We start from the raw sequence: 27508 nt of genomic DNA, 5'->3' as shown, positions 1-27508 counted from the left end.
TATATATATATATATGTGTATATATATATATATATATATATATATATATATTAGCTTGTCAATGAATTTCTTTCTATTTTTAGTAGAGACAGGGTCTCACTCTTGCTCAGGCTGGTTTCAAACTCCTGACCTTGAGTGATCCTCCTGCCTCGGCCTCCAAGAATGCTAGGATTACAGGTGTGAGCCACCGCGCCCGGCCGGCCTTTTCTTTTTGACCTGGTTGATAGTGTACTGTCTGTAGTCGGGGTCTTCAGCTGGCAGCCATGTTTTATGTAGCCAACCTAGAGCTTTTCAAAAATGTGAAGTTAATGCTTTGGGGATTAGGAACATGCATGCTCCAGCCACAGGGTGCCCCCATCCCCTATTGTATCATGTCGTTGGTTGTCAGGAATTTGTTTTTCCTACTTGGCTCCGAAGGTATTAATGATCCTATTGGCTCTGAAGGAGTTATGATTTTGTTCTAGATTTGGAATCTGCTTTTTTTCACTTTATATTATTTGTGATTTTCCCATTTTAAAATTATCCATAAGCCTAATTTTTTATTTCATTCTGCCGTTTAAAATGTATAACTTACATCACCGTAAGCAGCCTGATTGATTTTCTCCTCACTGCTGGCTTCCTCAGTTCTCTCAGCGTTCTCTGTGCCAAAGCTTCCTTAGGCACCCCAGAGAAGATCCAGAGGTGGATGAGGCCCAGCCCCTTCCCTCAGGTTGCCATCTGGCTGGGGGAGAGGCAGGTCCTCTGAGCTGATACCTGCAGCTCGGCTGTCTTAGGAAGGTTCGCATAGAGTTGGTCAGGGCTCCAAGAAAGCACTGATTGTCTCCTGGCAGAATGAGCGAGCAGGCTTCATAGATGAAGTAGCCTGTGGTCTCACTTTGAAGGATTTCAGTGGATGGAGAGTTTAATACTTAAAGCCGAGACCATTTTCGTGTCTTAACTAAGAGAAGAAGGAGAGGTGGAAATATATCTCTGTGCACATGATAGCAGATAAAACAAAAATATGGGGAGCTATCCCATGATGAATATTCAGCTGAGGGGGACGCGCTCGTGCCAGCTCGCATCTCCACTCCCGATCCTCACTCCGCTGAGACTCACGAGGAATTTATTGCTCATTTTAATCACACCCAAAGAATGCATCGGCAGGAATATTAGGCAGATAGGCCTATCGTATATATTTTATTTGCATATCCCAGTGACAGGATCACAAGCACATTTCCTATCTCTATATTTTTTCATTTGCTTCAGGGGTAGCTGGGGATATGAGGCTCCCTTGGGCCCTCACTACGGTCTAAAAGCCTGGGCGCTCCCGTGAAAGCCGAGCAAACCTTCCAGGAGAGGCGGGTGGGGCACACAGGAGGCTAGGAGGGTTATCTTCTTCCTCCCCCTGCCTCGCTCTCATTACAGGTTCTGGTTTACTTGGTGCCTGGCCCCGTGTGGTTTACTATGGGCCAGACATAGTACTAACTAAGTGTTTTATCTTTTTTTTTCAACTTTTTAAAAACTTTTTATTGAAATATACTTGTATAAGGTGCACATATCAGTAATATACAGCTCACTGTGTTTTCACAAACTAAACACCTGATCAAGAAATAGAAATAGGCTGGACACGATGGCTCACGCCTCTAATCTTAGTACTCTGAAAGGCTGAGACGGGAGGATCTATTGAGGTCAGGAATTTGAGACCAGCCTGAGCAAGGGCAAGACCCCATCTCTACTAAAAATAGAAAGGAATTAGCCAGGCATGGCAGCATGCACCCATAGTCCCAGCTACTTGGGAGGCTGAGGCAGGAGGCTCACTGGAGCCCAGGAGTTTGAGATTGCTGTGAACTATGATGATGCCACTATACTCTAGCTGGGACAACAGAGTGAGACTCTGGCTCAAGAAGAAAAATAAAAACAGAAGCCCTCAGCACTCAGAAGCCTGCCTCATGCTCCCTTCCAGTCCCTGCCTAGCCCCCAAGGACAAGCATTATGCTATTTTTTTTAACTTTTATTTTTGCATAATTTCAGAAACAGTGCAATGAATTCCTGTGAACCCTTCTCTCAGATTCCCAACTGTTAACATTTTACCACACTTGCTTTATTACTTATCTATATAAATAATATATAAAGATATATAATTTTTTCTGAATCATTTGAGAGTACGTTATATACAGGATGCCCCTTTATCAGTAAATACTTGTATGTATTCCTAAAAAACAGGAACATTTTCTTATAAAACCTGAGTACAGTCATCAAAATCAGGGCATTGATATTAACTAATCTACAGATGTTATCCAGATTTCTCCAGTTTTCCCAATAATTCTCCTTACAAGAAAAGAAAATTCCAAATCCCAAGTTGTATTCGGTTGTTATATCTCTTTAGTTTTCTTTAATCTGGAAGAGCCCCTCAATTTTTTCTTGTCTCTTGTGATTTGACATTTTAACAAGGACAGGCCAGTTATTTTGTGGAGTATCCCTCAATTTGGGTTTGTCTAATGTTTCCTTATGATTCAACTCAGGTTATGCATTTCTGGCAACAACACCCTCTGGGATTTATTTTCAATAAATTCATTTGGTACCCCTGTACTAGAAGTAGGAATAGAAAATTTGTGTTTTAAGTCTCATCTCCCTAAATAGACTCTGAACTCCCTGAAGTCAGGGAACAAGGCTTATCTCCAGGTGGACAGTGCAGGCTCTGAAGTCGGGCAAGGATTAGTGTTCCATCTCTCTTACTTTACTTGCTGCCATTGGAACCTCACTTGAACTTACTTGATCTCTGTACTGTCAACCTTATAGAGCTGTGAGGATTAAAACAGCCAGTCCCAAATCAGGCAAGACCCATCAGTGGATGCTAAAACTAGTGAATTGAACTTCAGTTTGAGGAGTGACAGGATATTTACATCATATCAAAGTTTCTCCCCACAAGATACATACTTATTAATTAAAAAGGGAAAAATGATAGTGGAGAAACCTGTTTACCAGTTCACCAGTTTAACCAAGTGATCAAAATTATGAGATAATCCACATCTTACGCCCTGATTTGATGCACTGAGAACAATACAAAGTCATTTTCTCACTTTAGCCAGTCCTTGCCCCTCTTAACTTCTCTCACCAGTCTTGTCTCTGAAACAATCCAGCTATTTGCAGAGGAATGACATGATCAGATTTACGTGTTAGAAATATGGCTGTAGCAGCAAAAGGAGGGTGGACTGGAAGAGAGGAGAATGGAATCTGGGATGCTGACCTGGTAGTTACCACATGCAATGGGGCTGACCCGCTTTGTGTCCGGCCTTCCTCTACAGGGATGTGTACTTTATGGGCTAGTTTAAGAGACTTTCAAATCCTTGGGTGTCTCTCTCCTCCCATGGTCTCATGTTTCTGTCTGCTCTGCATCCCCTAGACTTGTTTATTGGACCCCTGGGCTCCTCTCTTACCATTCCTCACTCCACGTTTTCTCCATTGTCCCTCCACCCCAGTCTCATCTTTTGCCCTCGTGCTCTATGTCGACCTCCCTACCCAGCACTCTCTGTCATCCTATTTCAGGATCCTATGATGTGAGTTAGGGTCTGAATCAGGGAGTCAGCAATATGGGCCATATCTAATGCTGTTCGTAGCAGCAGGCGCACTCTGTAGGGCTAACTTCCCCATGAGAGGCAAACTGCAGCCTGGCCTCTCTTCTCCTCCCTCCTCCATACCTACCTTCCCACTGTTGCCCAGGGTCTTAATTCTGCCTGCCCCCTACCCCCACCCCAGCTGCCTCTCAGCAAACACACTGCCAGGTTCAATGTCAGACCTGTCTCCTGAGAGATGCCCAACAGTCGGGATGCCTGCCATACCCCTTCTTCTGGATCCCTCCCCCGCAGAGCCACTCAGCCCAGCCACCCATCTCTGAGCAGAGCAAGCCCAGCTAGGCTTCGCCTCGGCCTCCCAGCCCTTTCCTGTAAATGCACTCACAGCCAGGAGGGGTGCCATATTAAATCAAGACTGATGGAAACCAGTGGCTGTGATTATCCAGGCAAGATGCAGCATGGGAAGCTGGTCGCTGCTGGCTCCAGGTGAGGGCTTCTGAAGTTAATTGCGTGTGGCTTTTATTAAGAAAATGCTCACTCCCCCACTCCTGTTCTCCTGGGTGGCTCCTTCACAGTGCCTCTCTCAGTCTTACATCCTCTGCTTCTGCAGGCTAAGTTACCTGCCTCATCTTTTCTAGTGGAACCCCATCACAGTAGAGCCTTGAACTTAGTCCTGTGATCTTCTTCCCCATCTCTTCAAAGAAACAGGAACAATAGTAGCCTATATTTATGGAAGCCTTAACAAACTCCTCTCCCCCAAATAGAATGTACAAATCAAGTATTTTAATTCTCTAGTTTCCTTCACTGGCTACCCTTTCACAAGGCTGGACACATGATTCATGCCTTAAAAAAGTCAATCATTCATTCAACACATTTTTTAGTATAAACTCTGTGCTAAGCATTGGGAAAAGAGCATGAAGCAGTAACATACATGGTTTAATACCAGTGTCTGTACGTTTTTATCAAGAAGACTGATTGATTTTCAGAAGTTTTTCTAAATTGGCATATTTAGGGCTTCAGACTGGAGAGAACCAGAATGTGCTCAGAGATTTAGGCCACAATTGAACTATTCCCGAGACCATCTAGAAAGCTCCTAAGAAACCAGCCAGTTCATGGTGTAACCTTCCCCAGCCTACCCTTGTCACCTCCATAGACGTCAAGGACTCATTCCCTTTGCCCAAGAAAATAACAGGAATACTAGACACCTAAAATCATTACACTGAAGAAGAGTTATAGGAAGTATATATGTTTCCATGGAGAAGACTTAGGAAAGCCACAGTGTTCATACCCAAATGAACAAAGTGGAAGGAAAAGTCACGTTAGGCTCTGCCTGGGATGAAAGGAAAAGGCATGTTCCGTGAGACTCCATAGATCAATGGATGGAAAGTACTTAGAGGCGGAATTCTCTACCCCACAAGGAAAACTAACAGCCAGAGATGAGCTGCTGCAGGTAGCAGAAACGTCTCTAGAACTTGGTTAGTGTTGAGACGGTACACTGCAGACCTAGGGTCCCTAGAGGAGGGGGTCCTAAGAGTCACTTCTGGGGCAGTGGTGGCACCAAAGTGAACTTGGCTCCTGGCTTCTACTTGAGCTCTTCTTTTTAATCTATGGAGCCCCACATACAATTAGTTAAAAAGATTCCAGTACCAAAAAAAAAGGCAGTGGGTTAGGGGTCCTCAAACTTTGTAAACAGGGGGCCAGTTCACTGTCCCTCAGACCATTGGAGAGTGTGCGCTGTGGGCCCAGGACAAGGCGGCTGCTAAGCAGGACAGGCAGCTGTGGCAAAAACACCCAGCCAGCCGGATAAATGTCCTAGGCAGGCGGCATGTGGCCTGCGGGCCATAGTTTAAGGACGCCTGGGTTAGTCAATCTGTTATGAAAATGCAGTAAAGGAGAAGGGAAGTAACATTTATCAAATACCTTAATAAGGGCTAGGTACTATGCTAGCCATTTGAGTCACTCGGACTACCACTTATTATGCTTATGTACACTTGCTATGTGCTAGAGACTCCGCTAAGTACTTTATACACATTATCTCGTTTAATCCTCATCAGCATCCCACAAGGATTGTACCAGGTAAGTATGAGCACTATCCCTGTGTTACAATGAGGAAAGCTAAGATTCAGGGAAGTGAGTTAACTCCCCAAGGTCAGCTAGCTAGGGAATAGATGAGGTGAGGTTTGAACTCAGGTCGTTCTGGAATAAAGCTTGTTTTTTCTGACATGCAACTTGCCTCACTAAGCAAGGAGGAGCCAAACTTCAGATAGAGGGTGGCTGTAAGAATTAAAGGAGACACTGTGTGTAAGGTGCTGAGTACAGTGCCTGGAATACAGCAGCCAATCTACAAACAGTAGTTACCTTTATCTACTCAGCAATACATATTGACTCCTGCTATAGCCAGGCCCTTTGCTAGGTGCCAGAACTATAGAGGTGAATAAAACATGCCTTTGTAACTAAGGACCTCATGGGTGAGTAAGGAGAAACAAACAGGAAGTATACTGGAAGTCTCAGGCTCCATAGACAATACCACGTTTAAGTTGGAAATTACTCAGCCGGGCATGGTGGTTCACACCTATAATCCTAGCACTCTGGGAGGCCGAGATGGGAGGATCACTTGAGGTCAGGAGTTCGAGACCAGCCTGAGCAAGGGTGAGACCCCCGTCTCTACTAAAAATAGAAAAAATTAGCCACTCGACTAAAAGTAGAAACAAAAAATTAGCTGGGCGTGGTGGCTGGTGCCTGTAGTCCAAGCTACTCAGGAGGCTGAGGCAGGAGAATCACTTGGGCTCAGGAGTTTGAGGTTGCTATGAGCGAGGCTGACGCCAAGGCACTCACTCTAGCCCAGGCAACAAAGCGAGACTCTGTCTCAAAAAAAGAAAAAAAGAAATTACTGGGACACGTGAAGGTTGGTAGGAATAGAGGAGTTTTGTAGTGGGATAATAGTGTGAGCAAAGGCCCAGAGGTGGGAATACTCGGGGATTCATCACTGAGGGGAAATGAGGAAGCCGACCCAATAAACCCTTGCAAGCCAGCTTCCATCCCTTCAAGCTCCTTCCACGGCCTGCCCAACTGCAAGCTGGCACTGTCCCAGTGTGTGTGTGTGCATGTCACCATCACAGCCTTCCAGCCCAGTGGACTCAAGTGCTGAGTGAGGCTGGGTGGGCAGGGAGGAGGAAGAGGCAGATATATGGCTGGAGCCGGGAGAGCCAGGTGATGTATGTGGCGCCTGAGGGAGCTACATAGTGACACTCTGGATTCCAACCGGCAAGTGTCGCTCCGCTGGGATCGGTGCCGAATTATTGCTCCATATGAAACCCAGGACTGATGGGAGCTTTCAGTTACAGACTGATAGCAACAGCCAAAATTGGATTGTTTGCTATTTATTTTTTTTAACTTCTGTCAAGGTCACTACTGTAAAAGGAAAACACTGCCCAAGCAGCAGGTATTTTTTATCCACTCTGCCCGCAAGAGCAATCTGCAACCACAACTTTTGTGACAGGGCCTTACCTTGGCAGCTCTCTTTCTAGAAAGACATCAGTTTTACAGGGGTTTGGGGGAAAGGAGCCTCCTGAACACTGGGTCTTTCCTTCCCAGTCCAAGATCTGCTTCCTTTGCCCCCAGCTCCCAACATCCATAAATGCTCTCCATCCTCAGTTCCATGCCCTTACCCCTCCCTGCCTGTTCTCCAGACAGTCCCAGGGCTCCCTCCTGGCTCAGTCCTCCAGCTTCTTGAAGCCTCCTATTCCCCAGAAAGCCCCTGTTCCACATTTTGTGTCCTTTTCTTCTCTGTACCACCCCATCTAGCTGTTAATTCTCCTCTTCCTATCTGTCATCAAGTTCAGTTTTGCAAACACTCACCAGATGCCTGCACTGTGCCAGGACCCATACTAGAAACAGCAGTGAGTAAAAGATACTGCCTGCCCTCAGTGAGTTCATAATTGATTTACAGGACAGACTCACAAACATTCAACAAACTTGCTTCAAGTAGGTTTTTGGTTTTGTTTTTTAGTGAAAGGTACAGTGCTATAAATAAGCATTCATGCTTTGAAACCTTAAGAAAAATAGTTGATTCTGCCTGAGAAGTGTCTATATACAGTCCCTGTCTCATCTGACTTTGAGTTGCCTGAGAGCAAGGCCTGGCTCTCCTCTTTCTTAGTGACCAAGCTCAGGCCTCCTCCTGCCTTTTGTGAAATGGATGAAGCCCAGGGCTGGACATGCTAGACACTCAGCATTGACTAGAAACTCCCAGCAGACAGGACACTGTCCTCCCCATTCCCCTGCCCTACCCTTTCACCATGGCCGTGCACAAGCCTGGGCACACAGCAATTGCTGAATAATTATGTTTCATTGAAATGCAGTGTCATTAAAGTAGAGGGTGCTCATAGCTCTGGTTTGAAAACTAAAAGGGTCTCCAAGAGGGTAAGAGGAAAGGGAACGGAATTTATATTTATTAAGCACTTATTCCATGCCTGGCATGGTGCTAAACCCATTATGTAATCATCATATTTAATCTCTAATTTACAGATGAGAAAACTGAGGTGACATCTTGTAAGTGCTAAAGCTGGAATTTGAACGTGGGTCTTCTGTCAGACTCCAGAGCCAGGTTAACTGCTAGCAGTACTTAGTCTAGCAGAATGAACGAGGACCCCTGGGCAGTGGCCACGTGAGGGGAAGAGATGATATAAGGGCCAGGACAATGGGAGAGCAGAAAGGACTAGATAGCCTCTGATGGTCATGAACAGAGCTAGGTAGCAGAACCCATGGAGGCGCAGACCTGTATTTATTCCCTGGAGTTGGGGGATAGAATAAAACTAGTGTCCCACTGGACCATTTGCCCTCTCCCCACAGTACCTGGATAAGCAGCGGAAGCGTGAGGCTGAGGAGCGGCGCCGCTTTCCTCTGGAGCAGCGACTGAAGGAGCACATCATTGGCCAGGAGAGTGCCATCGCCACAGTAGGTGCTGGTGAGTATGGGGCACACCAGCCAGCACCAAAGAGGAAAGGTATCTCATGCTCTGCTGCAATGAAGTGTACATCCCATTGTCACCAAACTAGAAAGATGCAGTTAATAATATTAAAAGTTGGCCAGGCACCGTGGCTCACACCTGTAATCCTAGCACTCTGGGAGGCCAAGGCGGGAGGATCCTTGAGCTCAGAAATTCAAGACCAGCCTGAGCAAGAATGAGACCCCATCTCTACAAAAAATAAAAAAATTAGCCAGGTATAATGGTGCACACCTGTAGTCCCAACTACTCAGGAGGCTGTGGCAGGAGGATTGCTTGAGCCCAGGAGTTTGAGGTTACAGTGAGCTATGATGACACCACTGCACTCTAGCTGTGGTGACAGAGCAAAACTCTCAAAAAAAAAAAAAAAAAAAAAACCAAAAGTCAGTGTTTGTTGAGTACTGTCTATATGCCAGGTATTGTTATAAGTTCTTAGCATATCTTATGTCATTTAATCCTCATAGCAGTCCTATCAGGTTGGTACCACTAAATCCCTGTTTTACAAATGAGGAAGCTGAGATACAGAGCATTTAAATAATTTGCTCATGGCTGTTTTCCTATGCTTAGAATCTAACTCTGACCTTCATCTGGCTCACTGCACCCACCCCCACTTTTCAGATGGGAGAACTAAGACCCAGAGAGGAATGGGAACTTGTCGTCACTTGTAATATAGCAGCTGAGCCAGAGCTGGAATTTATGTCTCTGTCCGCCATCCTGGGACTCTTTTATCACTTTTGAGTATAGTTTTGTCAGCAGCTGGCCTAATCTTAGAGAAAGCACCTGAACAACTTTTGAGTGCCACCTTCTCCACCCCTGAAGCTCTTATTTCATACTTTGACTCCTGGGAGCCAGACTACCCTCTGGTATAACCCCTAATCTAATGGCCATCCTGCCCGTGCAAACCCTACTAGACAGATAAGTAAAACTAGGGTTTTGCTGAGGACAGTGGCCTCACCTTTGTTCTTCAACTCTGGTATATTACTCCTCAAGAGTGATTTCAGACAGATGAGGTACAAAGAAAGAGGAACCTTAGGCCAGTCTGAGACAAAGGTGTATCCCCCAAGACAGTGCTTCTCAAAGTGTGGTCCCTGGATCATCAGCAAGTTCCCATCCTCTAGGAGCTTCTTAAAAATCAGATCTCAGGACTCACTTCACACCTATGGAATCAGAAATTCTGGATTTGTGTTTTAACAGGCTCTTCAAGCAATTCTGTTGCTCAGCTAAAGTTTAAAAAACCACTGTCCTGAGATATTTTGGTTAGTTCCGCTTGCATGTTACTTACCTGTCTCTCTAGCCATCTAGTCCCACGAGAGGCAGTCCAGCAACTGCTAAGGACAGCACCAGGTTCTGCTCACTGAGAAAAGGAGCCATCAAGCTGAAATTGTGGCTGCCCCTCTGGGACATTCTTGGGCATCGTTGTCAGCCCTAGGATACCAATTAAGGGAGTAATTGAAAAATGAAGGCAGCTGCCCCTGCGACACGCCAGGCCTAGCCTGATCCCCATGATCCTCACTGAGCAGTGGGGCTCACGTGCAGCTTGCGTGCCTCTCGTCAGGGGCCTGACCCTATCAATAGATAAAAGGAGCCCGTAGACCAGAGCTGCCTCACCAACTAGAGGTCAGAAGGCTGCCTGCAGGCGTACACAGGAGCTGGGGAAAGCTTTTCTCAATACACAAGGCCCCACTGCCCAGGCCCAAACCACACCAGGCTGCCCTTTTGGGTCTGGACATGGACATCCACCCCCAGCCACCATCTTAGAGGTGGCAATCCCTGTTCCTTTGCCATGGCTGTGTCTGAGGTGGAAGGAAAGGACATTCTGGGAGCTCTCGTGGGTTAGGGAGAGAAGGACTAGCCCATAGAGACACATGTTACCCAGATAGAGGTTAAGGAAATGTCTCTTGCCAGAGTCTCACATCCACTTGGGCCAGGACTGCAGCTGCCATCATAGTGTTTTCCCTCAACTTCTTACACAGTCATTTTTCTATAGGCTGCCTGCTGTCCTGTGACCTCCTACTTCTTACCAGCTCCTCAAGCCCATCAGAGGTGAAGCGCCACAGAAGTAGGGTTTGGTGGGAGGCATTGATGGAAAGAATTAGCCAACCTGGGCTCATAGCAGGTCTGCTGCTTAGCAGCTGTGCAGTCCAGGCACTTGCTTAGCTTCTTAGAGCATCAGCTTCCTCACGTGTGTAATGGGATGCCACATCCAGGACTGTCTGGCTCAAAACACATGCTTTTTCCGGTATGTGCCAGACAGCAGTGATTAAAACCTAGTCCCTGTCCTCAGGACGCTCACAGTCTTGAGTTACATCCTGTGCTCTTTAGGTCAAGCCCACACCTATTTCCTTCAACCTAGAACCGACTCATAATCCCAGCCCCAGCTCACCTCTTCTCCTGGCCCTATGCCGACCTCCGATGCATCACTTACCTTGTCTCTTCTTCTCACTGGCACAGAGTAAGAGTACACAATTCAGCTCTGCATCTCCGAGAGCTGTCAGAATATGTACCCTGAGTGCTTCCTTCCACCTAAAAGCTCCTGTCCTGTCACCTGAACTCTGCCTCAGGCCAGAAGTGAAATGGCTGCCCAGGAAGTCCCTAGTCCTGCTCCTGTGGTATGGAGGCTGGCCCTCCTGTGGCTCCAATGACCCTAGAAAAGACAAGCCAGAGGGCTTGGTGAGGTTGGTGCTTTTTTACCCTTATTTCTAAGGTGATAACTGTGCCTTCCTTGCTGAGAAGCCCTGAAGCTAGGGATCCCAGTGATGATGTTCACCACCATGTTCAGTCCCTGTGACCAGCTCCCAGAGGCTTCTGAACCCAAGCATGAGGGAATGAGGCAGCCTGGTGGTTGCAGCTGCCTGCCCAGGTGAAGTGTGAGGCACTCTCTGGGTCAGAACTTGTGGTAGGCAAGCAGCACCCAGGACCTCAGAACCTCAAACTGAGCAGGTCTGTGCGAGTTAGGTGGATCCAGAGGCTAGGCCAGGCCTCCCTGGGTCCTCTAGGCTAGTGTCACATGTGTGCTAGGGACTGGCTGGATGGAGCCTGGCACCTCATGGGTACCATGAAGATGGGCAGCCAGAGAAGTGCCGCAGAATGAATTGATTTGATAAATGGCCATTTATTACCCTCACGAATTGGCTGAAACCAATTTCGGTCACATCAACCCCTGGTAAGTGCTGGGATATTGATCTGTGCAAAGTAATACAGTGAATTTATCAGTGTGATCCCCAGCTGCAGGGCCTCTAAGCAAGGCTGGCGCACAGTTACCACCTTACAAATGGAAGAGATAAAGCACCAGCCCCCACAGCAGGCCCTATGGCATGTCTGGTCTAGGGCCACTGGAGCCAAACCAGGGCCAACCTGTGTACCACAAACCAGAGCCTTGGCATTGAAAATGAGACTCTCCTTCCAGATTCCAAAGCTGCTCTTGGTCATGGGAAGGAGAGGGTGCCTACCCTGCAGGCAGACCTCCTGGGAGCTCAGCACCTCTTAAGCCCCACCATGCTCCTCAGAAAAGCAACCAGCTGTCTATTCAGAACAAGACTCTTCTCCCTAGCCTGCCCACTTCCCGTGTTCTGATCTGCATAAAGGACCACCATTCACTAGCCTCCTAAATAGAAACTTTAGATGTTTTCTTGGCCCCCTCCCTCCCCTTGTACAGCCCATTAAGTATCAAGTTCTATCATTCTGCCTCCTAAATGCTTCTCACACCTGGCCTTCCCCTCTATTCCTAATGCCAAAGCCCTAGCTCAGGACATCACTGTCTCCCCATATGAACCACAGCAGTGGCCTCCTTACCAGTCTCCCTGCCTCCTTTCCTTCCCCTAGAATCAGTTCTTCTCACCAGCTGGAGTGATCATTGTAAAACACATATTTAACAATGCCACTTCCCTATGTAAAACTTTGAGTGGCCCCTGCTGCCCTAACCTGGCATACAGCCGCTGCTGCCCCGTCTGCCCTGCACACACAAGCCACAGCAGCCCGCCTCTGCCTCCCTGCACATGCTGTGTTCATTTCCTGCCTGCACTTGTTGCTGCCACTCTCCCTGCTTGCGATCTTTCCCTTCTGGCCCTCCTCCCACCCCACCCCAGCCCATCTCCGACACATTGGTGCTTTTTACTTCACCTAACTCAGTTCAGGAGCAATTGACTGCAGGCTCCTTGAGGGTACCATGACTTAATCGTTTTTGTGTTCTCAATTCCTGGCACAACACCCTGCTCAAAGTAGATGCTTAATGTGGTTTGTGAAATTAACAAATTTGTTATAGCCCCTCGTCCATCTCTATGATATGTTCTGAAGAAAGAAGAGTTGTAGCACCTGCTCTCCAGTAGCACACAAGCATCCTGGGAATGTGACTGTAACAAAACAGTTTATTACAACCGTACTAATTGACCTTTGGCCCCTGGGGTAGGCAGGCGATTCTCCAGACCTGTTCTAAGAAGCCTCCCCTGGGCAGCAGGTCAACCAGCATGCACCTGACAGCTTCATTGGAACTCCCTCTGACCAGGGACTTGGCCTTGACACCCATCTACTTGGTCTCAGGTGACCCTCTGAAGCCTACGTACTCCCCTGAGGAAGCTTTCCTACCTCAACTGCTCTTCTCTGTTGGAGACAGGCCTGAGCTACAGAATCTCAGCATCACTTCAGATGGCCACCAGGATACACCAGCCTATCTTGTGCTTCACTTCCCTCTCTGACTAATCCAAAAACATTATCTTCCCAGCCCTGCACCTTTCTGGACCTCCTTTTGAGTCCTAGTTTCTGACCTGAGAAATACATCCGGATAGTGATAGTGACTAGCTTACAAAGCTACTTGCAGTTCCACCCCGATACCATGTCTGTTCTCATTGCCCGGACTGCCCTTCCTCTTTGCCTGCTGGGACACTGAAGACCTAGGCCTTCTGTACGACACCCTCCCTAGTCCTCCTTCTGAATTCAGGGCCCTCCAAAGGTCAGGAACTTCCCCCAGGGTTGGGCACACAGGTGTATAAAAGCTTGTTGAACTCAAGTGAATGTAGTCTGGGCTTGTTTTGACATTCCACCCCTCCTCAACATAGTCTCATCTCAGCCACCTTTCTGGAAGGCTGCTGCTCAAGTGGTTTCTACCTCCAGCATGCACATGTGCACATACACACACACACACACGATGGGAGGGCTCATCAGAAGCTATTCTTTGCATTTGTAAGATGTTAACCACTCAGCAGCAATAGTTTGCCTGCAGAAAGAATAATCCTTACTCAGATGTTCTCATGATCCACCAAACCCGAGGCACCAGTATCCACTCAGTAGGCCCTTGTTAAGTACTTACCATGTTCCTTAAACCTATAAGTGATAGTCAGGAAATTGCTGATAGACATTTGGATGACTCTCAACCATAAGAATTCCTCTGAAGGACTGGATCTCCTAGGAGATGCCACAGGCATGGGATAAACATGTTCCAAATTTGTCCCTCCCACACTAGATCACTAGAACTTTGCAAGGAAGATGAGTCAACACAACCAGACTGCCCCAGAACCTTGAGATGGATGGAGGCATAGGCCTGGGGTGGGAGGAGGAGGCAGCTCTTGGCTCTCTTTGGTTTTGCACGCGATGGGGCCTTCTTCCTAGAATGTCCATCATACCCCCAACCGCCTGGCAGCCTCCCTCTCATCCTTTAGGCACAAATGTCAGTCAGACACAAATGGCTCTTCCCATACTTCTCTCGATGCCCCCACCCCATTTGGAACTCACAGTTTTCATAACAGCATTTGCTTCAAAGTAACAAGCCTTATTTTCGGCCTCTGTGGATGCCCCAGCCCCTGGCACAGAGCTTGTTTGCTGAACAAATGCATAAGGCTCCCTAGAGAGGGGTTCAGAAAAGAGTAGAAGCCTTCTTCACCCAAGGGCAGTAGTAAGCATCTAGAGTGCTAAAAGACTCTTGGGTCCATGCTTCACTCTTCTCCTCTGTAAAATAAGAGTTAAAGTACCTGTTCTTTCCCCCTTGCAATTCTAAAAAGACCAAGAATTAATTCATTTACAACAAGTATTAAACCAGTGTTGGGCAAGTCCCTCAGGAAGTAGAATAGCCAGCACCTGTTCCCATGGAATACACAGATTGGGGGCACACCCTCCCACCTGGATACAAGGGCACAGGCAGACAAAATCCCTTACACTGCTCCTCTCGGAGCCTCAGTCTCCTCTTAGTAAAATGAAGATAACACCCTCTTCTCGGGATTATTGTAAGGATGAGAGAAATATCTGTAAAGTGGCAAAGCTAATGGCTACTGCCATTGCTGCCGCTATGACTGCCATTATTTGTACTCTTACTGTTACTCTACTCTTTGCAACTTAAAAATTGCTTTCATATTTGTTAACTTATTTCATCTTCATGTGGGGCTGACACAGCATGTGTGGCTATTCCCATTTTATAGATGAAGAAACTAAGGCTCTAAAGGAGTATTTTATTCGAAGTCAGTCAACTAGCAAGTGACAGAGGCAGGACTATAAGCTAGATCATGTGACTCCTACCTGCTCCACCATTGCACCCTGAGTGTAGGTGAATGCAGACCAGAGAATATAGACCTGTGAGTTAACGGAGTGAATGTGGTGTGGTGGAGTTAATGGAAAAGAGTTGTTGCAGGTGAGCTTTAAAGTGGTCCATAGCGACAGACATAGCCAGAAGGCAGAACACAAGCATGGTGGCACTGGCACAACATGTAGGGAGGCAGAGGAGCCCAGTCAGCACGTGCAGAGACGGGAATGGCTGGGGAAGGAGGCCGAGCTGCCTGTGCAGAGCGCTGTGATACCATCTCGAGCCCAGAACAGTGGTCAGGGCAGGGTCTGGGGACAGGGCCTCTTGAGGCCATGTGTTGAGTGGCTGAGCAGGCCAGATTAAAAGACCACAGAGGTAACTTTTTCCAGGTGAGGCAAGGGTATGAGGAGGTACTGGAGCATCTGAAAGCCAGCCTGGGAGAGCTCACTGCTTCCTGTTAGTTCCTAAAGTACAGGCCAAAGAGTCAGCCAGATTAAAGCCCAGGGTCTTCATTTATGCACCTGTGTAACCTTGAGCAGGTTACCTGACTTCTTTGTACATATCTCCTCATCTATAAAACGGGAATCAAGTTCCTCTGCTGTACTTACCTCATACGGTCATAACAAGGTTGAAACGAAATTATGTCCACAGAAGTTCTTAATAGACTATGAAGTGCCAGAGTAAGTTGTGTGTTTGCTGGTCCACACTAAGAGCACTAACACCTATGGCCCCACCTCACATGGGCCCATCCAGGTCTCTGTCTATCCCATCCTCTCCCAGGGCCTGACAGGAGCCTCCAGGCTCCCAGCCTCAGTCCTCAGCCACCCTGCCAGCCCCACACACTGGGGCCCACCTTCTTCAGTCCTTCCTAGCAGCCTCCATTTTTCATTCTGTCGGACTCCATCTGCTTGGCCGTTTTTCTCTTCAGTTTTATTAGAAATATCCAGAGTTGTAATTGTTTAATGGTTGGCATTTCGCCTGTTTCATGGGGGGCCCACATCAAGCCCACCCCAGACTCATGCCCTGGATCAGGCAGAATTGACCAGGGACAGCTGTGCAGTGGAGGCTGCCTGGCATTATAAAGAGCTCTCTCCCAGGTGCATTATTAGAAAAGAAGGGGGAAAGATGGCCCCAGGCATAATTCAATTTCACATTCTCCATGGTGTTTTTTGTGCTGCAAAGCCCAGCAGTGTGCAGCGCTCGGTGGGCTGGGATGCTACTCTGAAAGAAAAGCCAAGATCAGAACCTCAGGTACATGATACCCTGGGGAACCCAATTCCCCCCAGGTCACCTGGGAGGATGCCTGGGTATGTCCGCCTCTCTCGGTATTCCACAAAGCCTGAACACCATTCATGCTCAGCTTCTTCCCAACCTAGATTCTCAATTTAGTCAACTTTTAGAAGAATATGGCTCCTTTCAGATGGCCCATCTCTCACCCCCACCTCAACACACAAACACATTTCCAGACACAGTGTTCACAGCAGTCTAGCCTTTGCCATTTTAATACCTTCACTTCCCCAAATACCCCCACCCCAGCTCCCTGTTTCTGTCGGGAGACCAGGGACTCCCTCCTCAGCCAGGCTTGGACCTTCCCCCTCTTTATCTCCACCATTCAGCTACCTAAAAGTCTGTGGGTTCCCCTTATAGCCAACCCTTCCAGAGAACCTGGGCTAGTTAGTTTAGAGAAGATCTGGATTCTAGCCCAGGGGAAATGTTGGACTGAGTGTTTTCCCAATCCTCTTCCAAGATTCTCAGCATCTTCTGGGCAGGCCCAAGGGGTTAGTCTGATGTCCATGAGGTTGCACAGCTTCCATCTGTTTCTGCTGAGGCCAGAACTAGACAGAAAGTAGTACTTTAGATAGGAACATTAGAGATTGAGGTAAGAAAGACCAGAAGCATGGAGCAGAGCTCCTAACACAGATATTCCAGAATAATCTGATCCCACCTACCCCTGCTCTTGTTCATTCCTGTCTCTGTACCTCTATCATGGCTACCTTTGCCTCTCCAAATCCTGCCCAGCCTCTGTGACTCATCTTCAGTTACACCTCTTCCCAACCTCTGCAGTCACTTCTTTGAAACCCAGCCACATAGTATATAGTATTAGTATTTAGGATCTTAGCACCTCAAAACTAGCAGGCACATTCCTAAGATTGTCAACTCTTTCTTGATTGACTAGGGTTCCAGGCCTATATGCCTGACATATATCCCTTTGCTAATCTCCCCCAATACTCTGGGGACCAGACCAGACATGCTGTTTCATCTGCAGACTGAGCTTGACATTACACAGTGCTCTGTCTCCTTCCTGCTTCTTACTGCCATGCTTCCATTAATGCAGCCCAAATTGGTACTCACTTTAAGCAGTCATATGTGATTTTTAAAAAGAACACAGGTTTAGAGAGAAAAGCAACTCTACCATCTACTAATTGTGTGACTCAGGCAAGTCTCTTTATCTGTTGCCTCAGTTTCCTGTTCAGTATAATGGAGTTAAGAATAATACTTTCCTTTCAGGGTGTTTGTGTGGGTCTTGAATAAATACATTGTTGGTGAATTTTCCAATTGTGTGTAGCACACAGCATGATCAATAAATGATTCTTCTTACAGTTCTGCCTCACTCCACTGCCTGCTCTTTTTTATTTTTTTATTTTTAGAGATAGGGAGGATCTCACTCTAAGCTGATTTCAGTGGTGCTGTCATAGCTCACTGCAGCTTTAAACTCCTCCTTCCTCAGTCTTCCAAGTAGCTGGGACTACGGGTGCATGCCACCACACCTGGCTAATTTTTAAAAAAATATTTTAGAGACAGGGTCTCACTATGTTGCCCAGGCTTGTCTTGAACTCTTTTCCTCAAGCGATCCTTCGTGGCCTCCCTAGTTGTTAGGACTATACATGTGAGCCACTATGCCCAGCTTCACCCCCTGCTCTTATTCTTGAGTGATGCTTCTGTACCTGATTCTCCCACTCTGTAGTTAAGTACTTAGTTTTCTCACCTTGAATGCATAGCCCTTGATTACATACTTCCTTGTAAAGAGAAGAGGTCAAGTCTTGTAACAGAGTTGAGCCCCCAAGGAAACTAGTACAGATCTGTCCCACTCCCTACACTCCCCCTCCTCCCACCACTGGAGGCAATGGTAAGCAGAGATGCTAACCAATGGCTTACCCCTTCCATGCCCCGAGCTGTACACTACCTTTGATTGGTTTCCAGGAAATGCATTTGGCTATGTTTCCACTTCCTGATCTAGACAGTAAACCAGACGTTCATTTCTCCAAATAGGAAAGAGTCCAGAGCCCACACCCCAGATCCCCAGGGCCCTGCCATGGGCTTCTGCCTCTCCTATTTGCATAGAAGGCAGGCCCACACTCCCACCAATGATAAGTAGTTGGTAACCAGCTGGTGCTAAAGTTCCTCTTGAATTCTCCTTCACCAATCTCCCACCCCCTTCACCTCCATTCACCATCCACCCGCCTTTCAGTTTCCCTGGCAACGCTGAGTGCTCATCCTGGAAAACTTTATCCGAAATCTGCTCTGGGCAGCTTTCCAAATCCATGCTAACCTGATTAGGTGTCTCTAGGGGCCTTGCCAGCTAATCAGATTAGGCAGCACTAATGGTAGTGAGGACTTTGAGTGGGCGCAGAGCAGTAAAACATATTGTATACTTAGTGATAATTATCCTGCCTTTTGTGTCATTGATTTATCTGCCTCCCTCCCCATCTTGTGTGTTTGGCCGTAGCGATCCGGAGGAAGGAGAATGGCTGGTACGACGAAGAACACCCTCTGGTCTTCCTCTTCTTGGGATCTTCTGGAATAGGTAATTGGGAGCAGATCAGCCAGTGAGGAAGGAGAGCTGAAGGAGTGCCCAACCCAAGCCTGAAAGCGCCAGTTGCTGTGGGCCAGGGCCCCACGACCTCCTCTAGTTCAACTGCCAGCTCCAAAAACAACTGCCTCTAAATTATAGAGCCCCCAAGAAAAGAGGGCTCTGTGTTTTTTTACCATCTGTCATGTTACCAAGAGCTGGAGTTATACCCCTCCCGATGGAAGCTGTGGTGCAAGGACTAATTCACCTGGAGGACCAGGCCCTCCAGGACCCATTAGCCCTGGTCCAGACACTTTGCATCCCCACAACCTCCCCTTCAGGAACAACTGAAGCACCTCTTCTGGCCAGCACACCAAAAATATTCAGTACTGCCTAGCTTTAAAAGGCAAAAGAAGGCCCCTGATGACCAGCACAGTGCCAGGTGCATAGCAAAATTGGTTGCAATGAAATAGGCTGGGTATTTTTCTAGCCAATTGGACTGGATTATCTGAGGCATTCTCACCTCCTCACTCTGTGCCCTCACAGACCCCGCTCTGTTCCACCACCACCTCCCAGCATGGTCTTGATGGAGAATTTCATGCTTTAGTTGCCTCCTTTTCCCCTCCCAGCATCTTCATGGGCCTCTCCCTCAGATGTAGGGCCCCAAAAGTTTACTACCACCTGACCACAATACTATAGAACTTTAAAACTTCTATGCTAGACAGTGGCTTCTAAAGGCTTTATCATCATACCAAATGGCCCTTCAGAGCCACCATTTTGGTATTGTCATTCCTTCTTTATGTTATGAAGAAGGGCTGTAAAAGCCAATGAGAAGTAGTCTCCCTTCCCTCCAAGTCTCTTTTTGGCTCGCGATTCCAAGGCCTGGCTGACATGAGCGTTGAGAGATACAGGGCAGTGAGCCAGGAGGTCAGGGCACTCCTAAGAGAGGTAGGTGAGGTTTGTGCTAGACTTAAAGGACAAGTTGGCTCTGGATTATAAGAGTCCGCCTCTTACTCTTAGGATGCTATAGGGAGAAAAGGCTTCAATCCCCATCCACAGAAAAATCAAGATGCAGTGCAAACTTTGATTCTGGTCCCAGCTTCACCATCAATGTCCTAGGTGACTTTGGGAGAGTTGCTGCCCCTCTCTGAGCATCAACATCCCATCCATAGGATATATTAATATTCTTTCCAGCATTCATGCATTTCTAGTATTCTTTCATTCCAGCAGATAGTCATCTGGTCCTAACCCAGCTCTTCTCCCTTCTTTCCTACTAGGAAAAACAGAGCTGGCCAAGCAGACAGCCAAATATATGCACAAAGATGCCAAAAAGGTAAGAGCTAGGACCTGGGCCTGATCCACAGGCCATGGAGACCCACTATCCCCCCAAAATCTGAGGCTCTCAGAATCTGGTCGTAGCCAATCAAAAAGATGGGCCTTGCCCGAGAAGCAGGCCTCAGCTCTAGCCCCAACTTGGCCACCAGTTGTTCCAGGGATTTGGGCAAATTATCTCATCTCTTTGTGCCTTCGTTTCTTCATCTATGAAATAGAAATAATATTCCTTGCCCTGCCTGACTCTTGGGGCTCTGGAGAGAACCAAATGAGATTCATACACACAACATTTTCAAGCATCTATCCTGTGCTAGGTGTTGTGCTAGCTGCTGCTAATACAGCATTTATGAGGACACACTCCCTGCCTGAAGGAGCTCAGGCTGGGGAGGGAAGCAGCTTTAGAAACATACCCTACTGTCTGATGAAGTCAGTGCTGTGCTAGAGGAATAAGCTGTGTAGGAATAAGAGGATGCCTTATATCTTCTCACCATCCTGCATGAGCTTTTAAACGGTTTTTTGTTCTTAAGCCCAGGTGCTCATGGTCCTCCTTCCCCCATGGCTTAGAGCCCTGGATCTGCATAGGAAAGAGCCATCCCCGTCCATATTTGTTCACCCTTGGGCTTTCCAAGGCTGCTGAGTTGGACTTTATAGGCTGACAGGAAATGCTTTCATGCAAAGAGCACAATTCTCAGAGAGAACACAGAAACATTTCAACAAAAGCCAAACCTTCTCCTATGAGCGGTCCCCCTGCCCACCACTATAGGTTGCCCAGATGTTCTTGCCTAGTGTCCATGAGGAGCCTCCCCAGCCAAGGTGGTAAGGAGTTAGTTAGGCCTCAACCAGCCAAAAGGCTCCAGAAGCACAAATTCCTGGGCTCCTGTTCTGCTACTGTCCTTTCTGCTCCCTGTCACCTCCCTGAGAGCCTGGCAGCCAAAGAAACGAGGTAGCTCAGACTATGTCCCTCTGAGCCCGCTCTCTGCCTGATAACTGACTGAAGCCTCTTAAGCCTCCCTGGCTCCGCCAGGAGCTCTGCTGTGCTTCAGCCAAACCTGGAGCAGACCTACTTGACAGGCAGGCAGGCAGGCAGGCAGGCAAGAAGTAGCACCACCACTAATATGCTCTGACTAGAGGAGCATTTTTAAGACAATTCATCAGGTTGGCAGCGATTGAAACAATTAGCACTCTGGAAGGGGCCATAAACTAGCAGGACTATTAAGGAAGATGCAGTTATAGGCAGGAACCACCTGATTAGGGATGAAGAATTCTGAGTGGTTTAATTTTAATACTGTCAGAAAGGTTAATATTTAATTACAAATTATGATCTCCTTATCCACGCTGTCTTCATATGTCTTCATACACAGTGAGAGTAGAAGGAAAGGATCTGCTGACTTGCTGGTGTAGAAAGAAGGGGCTTGTTAAAAGACTAATAATGCAAGTAATTTTTTAGTTGGCACATTTAAATGGAAGACAGATTTACAGCAGTGCAGGATGTTCTAAAGGCATGATGATGGCATCCTTCAACACTCGCCTCACCCAGAAGAAGGAAGGAACACCATCACCCCTTGGAGGCTGTGGACTGTGGTGGGCAGAGCTGTGGAGCTGGCCATTCCTTGGCTCAAATTCCAGTCCTTCTGCTTCCTGCTGGCTCTAGGCAGGTTATTTTATCCCTCAAAGATTCAGGTCTTTGCCTTAAGGTAAAGCTATCCAATCCTATATCTGAGGTTATCTTAAACAAGTGAGATAATATGAGACACATCTAGCTCAGGATCAAGTACACAGTAAGTGCCTACTCCCTTGACTTGTATTTATTCATTGCCTCATACTTTCCTCAGCAGCACCCCATCTACTCTCTTATTTAATCCCATGAGGAAGATAGCATAGATGCTAAATTAGATCCACTTTTCAGATGAGAAAACTGAGACCTTACAGCATTAAGAGGCCTTTATCCAAAGTCACTTGTTAGGGAAAGAAGTAAAACTAGAATCCAGTATCTCAACTTCTCACTCAGTACCGTTATTCTTGGAGGATAGGTTGCAAACTTATCAGTTTGTCCCTGTTTCACGTAGGGAGATGAGAGGCATAAGAATAAATCCATATATTTTATTTTTAAACCATTGGTGGTGCTTCTGTAAAACTTCTATACCTGGACCAGCTCTGTGGGCCAACTCATTATAGAATCTGTATTTAGCATACACATTTTCTGGCAGTGTGACAGTCATGTTGGATACCTGCCTTCAAAATTCAAGAGACTCTTGGACTCTAAGCTGTCTAACCAGTGCACCTGACACCCCCAGGACCTAAGGAGTGATGTATGGAGAGTGTCATATACAGGGTCCAGTGTAAAATAGGCTCTTACCAAACAGGAGCTCCCTTTCATTTGCCTCCCAAGATGGCTGATAAAGTGAAATGAGCACTGGCCTGGGAGGCCAGTGCCTTGAATTTTAGTTCTGGCTCTCTGATCATTAGTTTCCTCATTTGTAAAGAGACACTAATAGCTCCAGACCTCGCTGCCTCACAAGGCATTGTTTGCACATTTATATAATTTCTTTATCTGTTCTACCTTTGAGCTTATTTTCTTCTCTCATTAGTCTGTGTGCTCTTTCTCCCAAATTGAGCAGCTTTCATTACTAGAGTTAATAATCCTTGAGAAAAAGAACCTTAATGGTGTCTTGTGAACACATCTTGAAGTAGAGGCCAAAAGACTTGCCATTATAGTGGTAGTAAGATGAAGGGATGAAGAACAAGTATCTGAGTCTAGCAGCCTGGGTTCTAATCCCAACTCTACCCTACTATGTGGAGTTGGCCGGAACCTCTGCATACATCTGTTTTCTCATCTGTAAAGTGGGTTGAATAATGATGCCTATCTCATTGGATTATTAGGAAGGGTAAAGGAATACATATTGGATGTTATTGTTGCCTCACTTTGTAGATAACCCCAGGCTAAGATCATGTGAAACCAAAATGATTCCAGCCAAGAAAATCAAGCCCAAAGACTTGTTCAAAGTTACATAGAAAATCATTAGAAGAACTAGGATGAGAACGTAGGTCACTTGACATAAGTAAGCACTAGCGTCTATACTCCCTGTATGCTGGGTCATTGATTGACATCTGGGCACAAAGCTCAGAACCCTTCAGGTGAAGACTGCCAAGAGCCCAGCTGATTGGCAGAAGGGGAGATATGAGGTAGTATAGCTTAATGGCTCAGAGCAGACTTGGAGCCAGACTGCCAAGCTTGGGTGACCTTGGGCAAGTTACTTTAATCTATGATTTCGTTTTCTCATCTGTAAAGCAAGGATGATAACAGTGATTACCTCATAGACTAGCACATGTTCTAAGCCCCTTGTGGCTTGCAGCACATTGTTACCTCTGAACAACATCCCTGCTTCCCCATAGCCATCTTCCCACCCTTCCTGAAGCCTGCTTATCTCTTGGCTGAGCTGCCTGGGGACCTTCTGGGAATAATGCTGGCTCATGCCCCATGCACTCCAATAGCAGTGGTTTCCCCCATGTGGCCTTGATAGCTGCTCTAGCCCTGTCTGTCCTCTTGGATCAGGTCCTCTCCTCAGGCCCTGATGAGGCAGGAAGAGGAGCCAAGAGCCTTTGTTACACAGGAACAATGTAGCTCAAAAGGGGGCATGGTATGTCCATGGCCACACAGACAAGGCAGAACCCCAGGGCTCTTCCCACTGAGTGAATTTCTCATCAGTGGCCAAGCTAACTGCCCCCTCTGAGGATCTTGGCACTCTGCCATCTCCAAATCAAGAGTAGCAGTCAGTACTGTTCCTTAGGTGAAAGCACATGCCAGTAGGAGAGGAGCCCGGCGGGGATGTGGGGAACCCCAGTCTGGCTGGTAGACCCAGCACCTGTGAATGCCCTCATCACTCCCTAATCAGCTAATTCTTCACAAAAAGGAGTGGGCATTCCACATGTGCTAACTCTTTTCACTCACACACTACAAGGCATTCTCTTCCCCTGGGGCTAACCATGGCCCTTATCCCAGAGGGCCACTTCCTTGGAAATCACCTCTCAGCCCAGTGGTGGAGGGAGAAGGGCTGCAAGCTACATTATGGTTATCTTTTAAATGAAATGAAGAAGTATAAATAAATTAAAAGATGTATTCATTTTAAAGAAAACTAAACTAAAACAAAGGAACTTGTTCCGCACACAGACTAACACAGTTTCAGGGCACTATGGAACCATTTGGGTATTTATTGCTCATCACAGTCCACACCGGGGGTGACTGACTTTGTCCGTGTCTGCACCACTTGAAGGGGTGCTCCTCAAGGACACAGACCAAGACTCGTTCCTTGCTGTAGCTCCAGTGCCTGGCACACACGGAATGCCCTCAGGAAATGTGGGGTGGGTGGATAGGGGGATGATGTGGTAGTCAGACCAGTAGAAGCCTGCCTGAAAGAAGAGACGTTCTGAGTCAGATTTAGAAGGTCAGAGACATGATTTGCCTTTAGTAATGTAGAGAATGAGGGATTCATGTGGGAGGTGAGTAGACAGAAAAGGAGACATGTCCTGAGAATGAGATAGAAGATCTTGGATTGGTGTGGTCTGAAAGCCTTGGGGATAGTCTAGATGCTCTCCTCCTTAACCCTTCTTTCCATCTTCTTGCCTCCAAATGGACGTGGTGCCTGCTTGTTTCTACACAGGGCTTCATCAGGCTGGACATGTCTGAGTTCCAGGAGCGACATGAGGTGAGTGAGAATCCTCCATGAAGCTTGGGTTGGAGGGCCTGTAGACATGACTACCTTAGTATTTCATATGACTTGTCATTTTGGCCTTTGGGCCTCAGATAATTCCAACAGCCTTGGGATTTGTCCTTGGGAGCACAGGTGTGCAGCAGGGGCACTGATCTGTTGTGCATAGGATTTCTCTAAAGAGGAAACATAGAGAAGATCTGTCCGCCCTCCCATCTCTCTGCCACACCAGAAGAGAGATAGCTGACCATCCTTGTTGAGACAGGCAGTCTTAATAGTGTATAAAGCCATCTTCCCACACATGCCCCACATTGGAAACTGAAAGCACTAAAAGGCCTTCCTAGAATGTTTCCTTCTTTCCACTAGGTGGCCAAGTTTATTGGGTCCCCACCAGGCTACGTCGGCCACGAGGAGGGTGGCCAGCTGACCAAGAAGTTGAAGCAGTGCCCCAATGCTGTGGTGCTCTTCGATGAAGTAGACAAGGCCCATCCAGATGTGCTCACTATCATGCTGCAGCTGTTTGATGAGGTGAGAGTCAGCTTGGACCAGGACGAAGTGGGGGGAAACCTGGAGGTGTCGGGCTGTGAACAGCAGAAAACAAGGGCCCAGAGGCGATATGGTCATTCCTCAACTTGCTGCTCCCACATGTGTACATTCAGTCATTTAGCAGACGTGGCTTAGCCTCTCTCTGGACCAGGGCCCAGGTGGGGCACTCAAGGGAAGACCAGCACTGCCCAAGAGTTGAAATGTCACGGCTGCCCAGGCCACCTTCTAGAGAAACATAGTGGGGCAGAGGTGCCAGGAGAAAGACACCTGAATTTTTAGTTCTAGCTCTACTCCTGACTGGCTTTGTGGCCTTGGCAAGTCACCATCTCTAGGCTTCAGGGACATCATATAACAAACAAGGAGGCTGGATGGGATAAGCTCCAAGAACTCTTCTGGTTCAAAGAGCTCTTGTTCCTCCCTGTGTGTCAAACATTGTTCCCACCAGTTCTTAAAAATGATAATATTGTTGTTGCCACTGCTGATGATGAGATGGTAATACTCTGGCTCACAGAGCCCTTTTCTTTTGAGGAGCTCCAGGCTCCTCACAAACTGTACAGTCCTCCCCCCAGTAGGGGTAAGCTCTAAATGGAGAGAAGAACTCACTTTTATTCAGTACATTCTATGTACTAGACCTGTACTAAAGACTTAATAGACATTATCGCTAATAGCCAGGCAAGGTAGAAATTGTCTTATATTTTACAGATGAAGAAACTGAGGTTCAGAGAGGTTATAAATGATGTGCCCAAGGCCACAGAGCTACTGTGTAAGGAGCCAAGATTGGGCTACAGATATATCTGATCCCAGAGCCCCAGTTCTGCCCCTCTGTACCACTCACAGCCAGGTGAGGGCTTGCTTATGGTCCTGGGAGAGGATGACCTCTGCATTTTCAGGTCCTTGCCCTGTCAAAAAAACATGAGGAGCCAAGGGCTGAACCAGTAATGAGGCTTCTCTTCTCCTCCCATGCAGTGGCTACTTAGCCAGCGCCTGGCCAGATGGAATCCAGCCCCCCTTTCTACTTAGCCCCTTCCAATCCTGGGGAAATGGGAAGGTGGTTTGCTTCCTGTGTCACATGAGGCACAGGGAGGGACACCGCCACATCAGACAGCACATTGAATACTGTGATCCTAGATCCAGATCTCCTCACCAGCTGCCTGCTGCCTTCCCCACCTGGCCCAACATTCTTACCCTGCCCCTCAGCTTCTCCCAGCCTCCTGGACCTCCTGCTGAGGAAGAAGAGGCCAGTCCTTCTGGGGTCACATATTCAGTTACTCACATGTGTACTCTGAGGCCTCTGATCCATTCCAGCCTCTTGATGGGATTCAGGTGCACAGCTATGGCCCAGACCCACTCCTGCCCTCTGGGAGTGCTCTGCTTAGTAGACAGGTGGGAAGGAGACAGGGTAGTAGTTGTACTTTATGTGCCATTCACTGTTCTAAAAAATTTACACGTATCAACTCATTTAATCCTCTCAACAGCTCTCCAAAGATAGTTATTATTACTGCCTCCATTTAATAGATATGGAAACTGAGGTTAGATTAAGCAATTTGTCTGTGGCCACATAGCCAGGGAGGGAAAATTGAGGATTTGAGCCCAAGTTGCCCAGTTCTAGAGCCTGCAGCTTAAATGACTGCCACGTAGCTAGGGCCAAAAGAGAGAAGTCAGTCCTCAGTTGAAGCATTCAAAGGACAGGAGCTCAGGGAGGGTGAGCATAGCAGCCTGTTTGACCTCTGCACCCCTGGAGAGGTACACCTGATGGCATCCTTGGACTAGAAAGAAGGACTGCTGACTGAAACAACCAGCCCCACCTGGAAGGTGCTTACGGCCCTGTCCACCCCCTGCCACCACTTCACTCCACTGACTGACTTGTAGGGAGTTGATAGAAATTTCTGCAGCTGTTGTCATGCCCAAGCCCACTCCCACCTCCCTGCTGACAGTTTCTGATGTTCTTGGTTCCGTTGACCAAAGCTGCCATCCGACTTTACTTAGCCAGATTTATGCATATATGCTCGTTGAAGACAGGACCTTGTCACGTTCACTCCAACCTTTCCCAGAGCCTGCAAAGTCAGGAGAAGTTCT

General features: G+C 47.4%; 1 protein-coding gene across 3 annotated transcripts in view; it reads left to right on the top strand.

Moving 5' to 3' along the window:
- Positions 1 to 27508, top strand: part of CLPB (ClpB family mitochondrial disaggregase) — a 141803-nt gene that overhangs the window by 108317 nt on the left and 5978 nt on the right. For all 3 annotated transcript variants that reach the window (XM_012745070.2, XM_012745068.2, XM_012745072.3), the window contains 5 exons: positions 8400 to 8514; positions 18786 to 18863; positions 20126 to 20181; positions 24839 to 24883; positions 25253 to 25414. In XM_012745070.2, coding sequence (XP_012600524.1) covers positions 8400 to 8514; positions 18786 to 18863; positions 20126 to 20181; positions 24839 to 24883; positions 25253 to 25414 — 456 coding nt within the window. The remainder of the gene's footprint in view (positions 1 to 8399; positions 8515 to 18785; positions 18864 to 20125; positions 20182 to 24838; positions 24884 to 25252; positions 25415 to 27508) is intronic.

This window comes from Microcebus murinus, chromosome 4 (genome assembly GCF_040939455.1).
Source record: "Microcebus murinus isolate Inina chromosome 4, M.murinus_Inina_mat1.0, whole genome shotgun sequence".
In the NCBI taxonomy this organism is placed as follows: Eukaryota; Metazoa; Chordata; class Mammalia; order Primates; family Cheirogaleidae; genus Microcebus; species Microcebus murinus.
The sequence above is the reverse complement of the archived record's forward strand: the minus strand, read 5'-3'. Positions and strand labels throughout refer to the sequence as shown.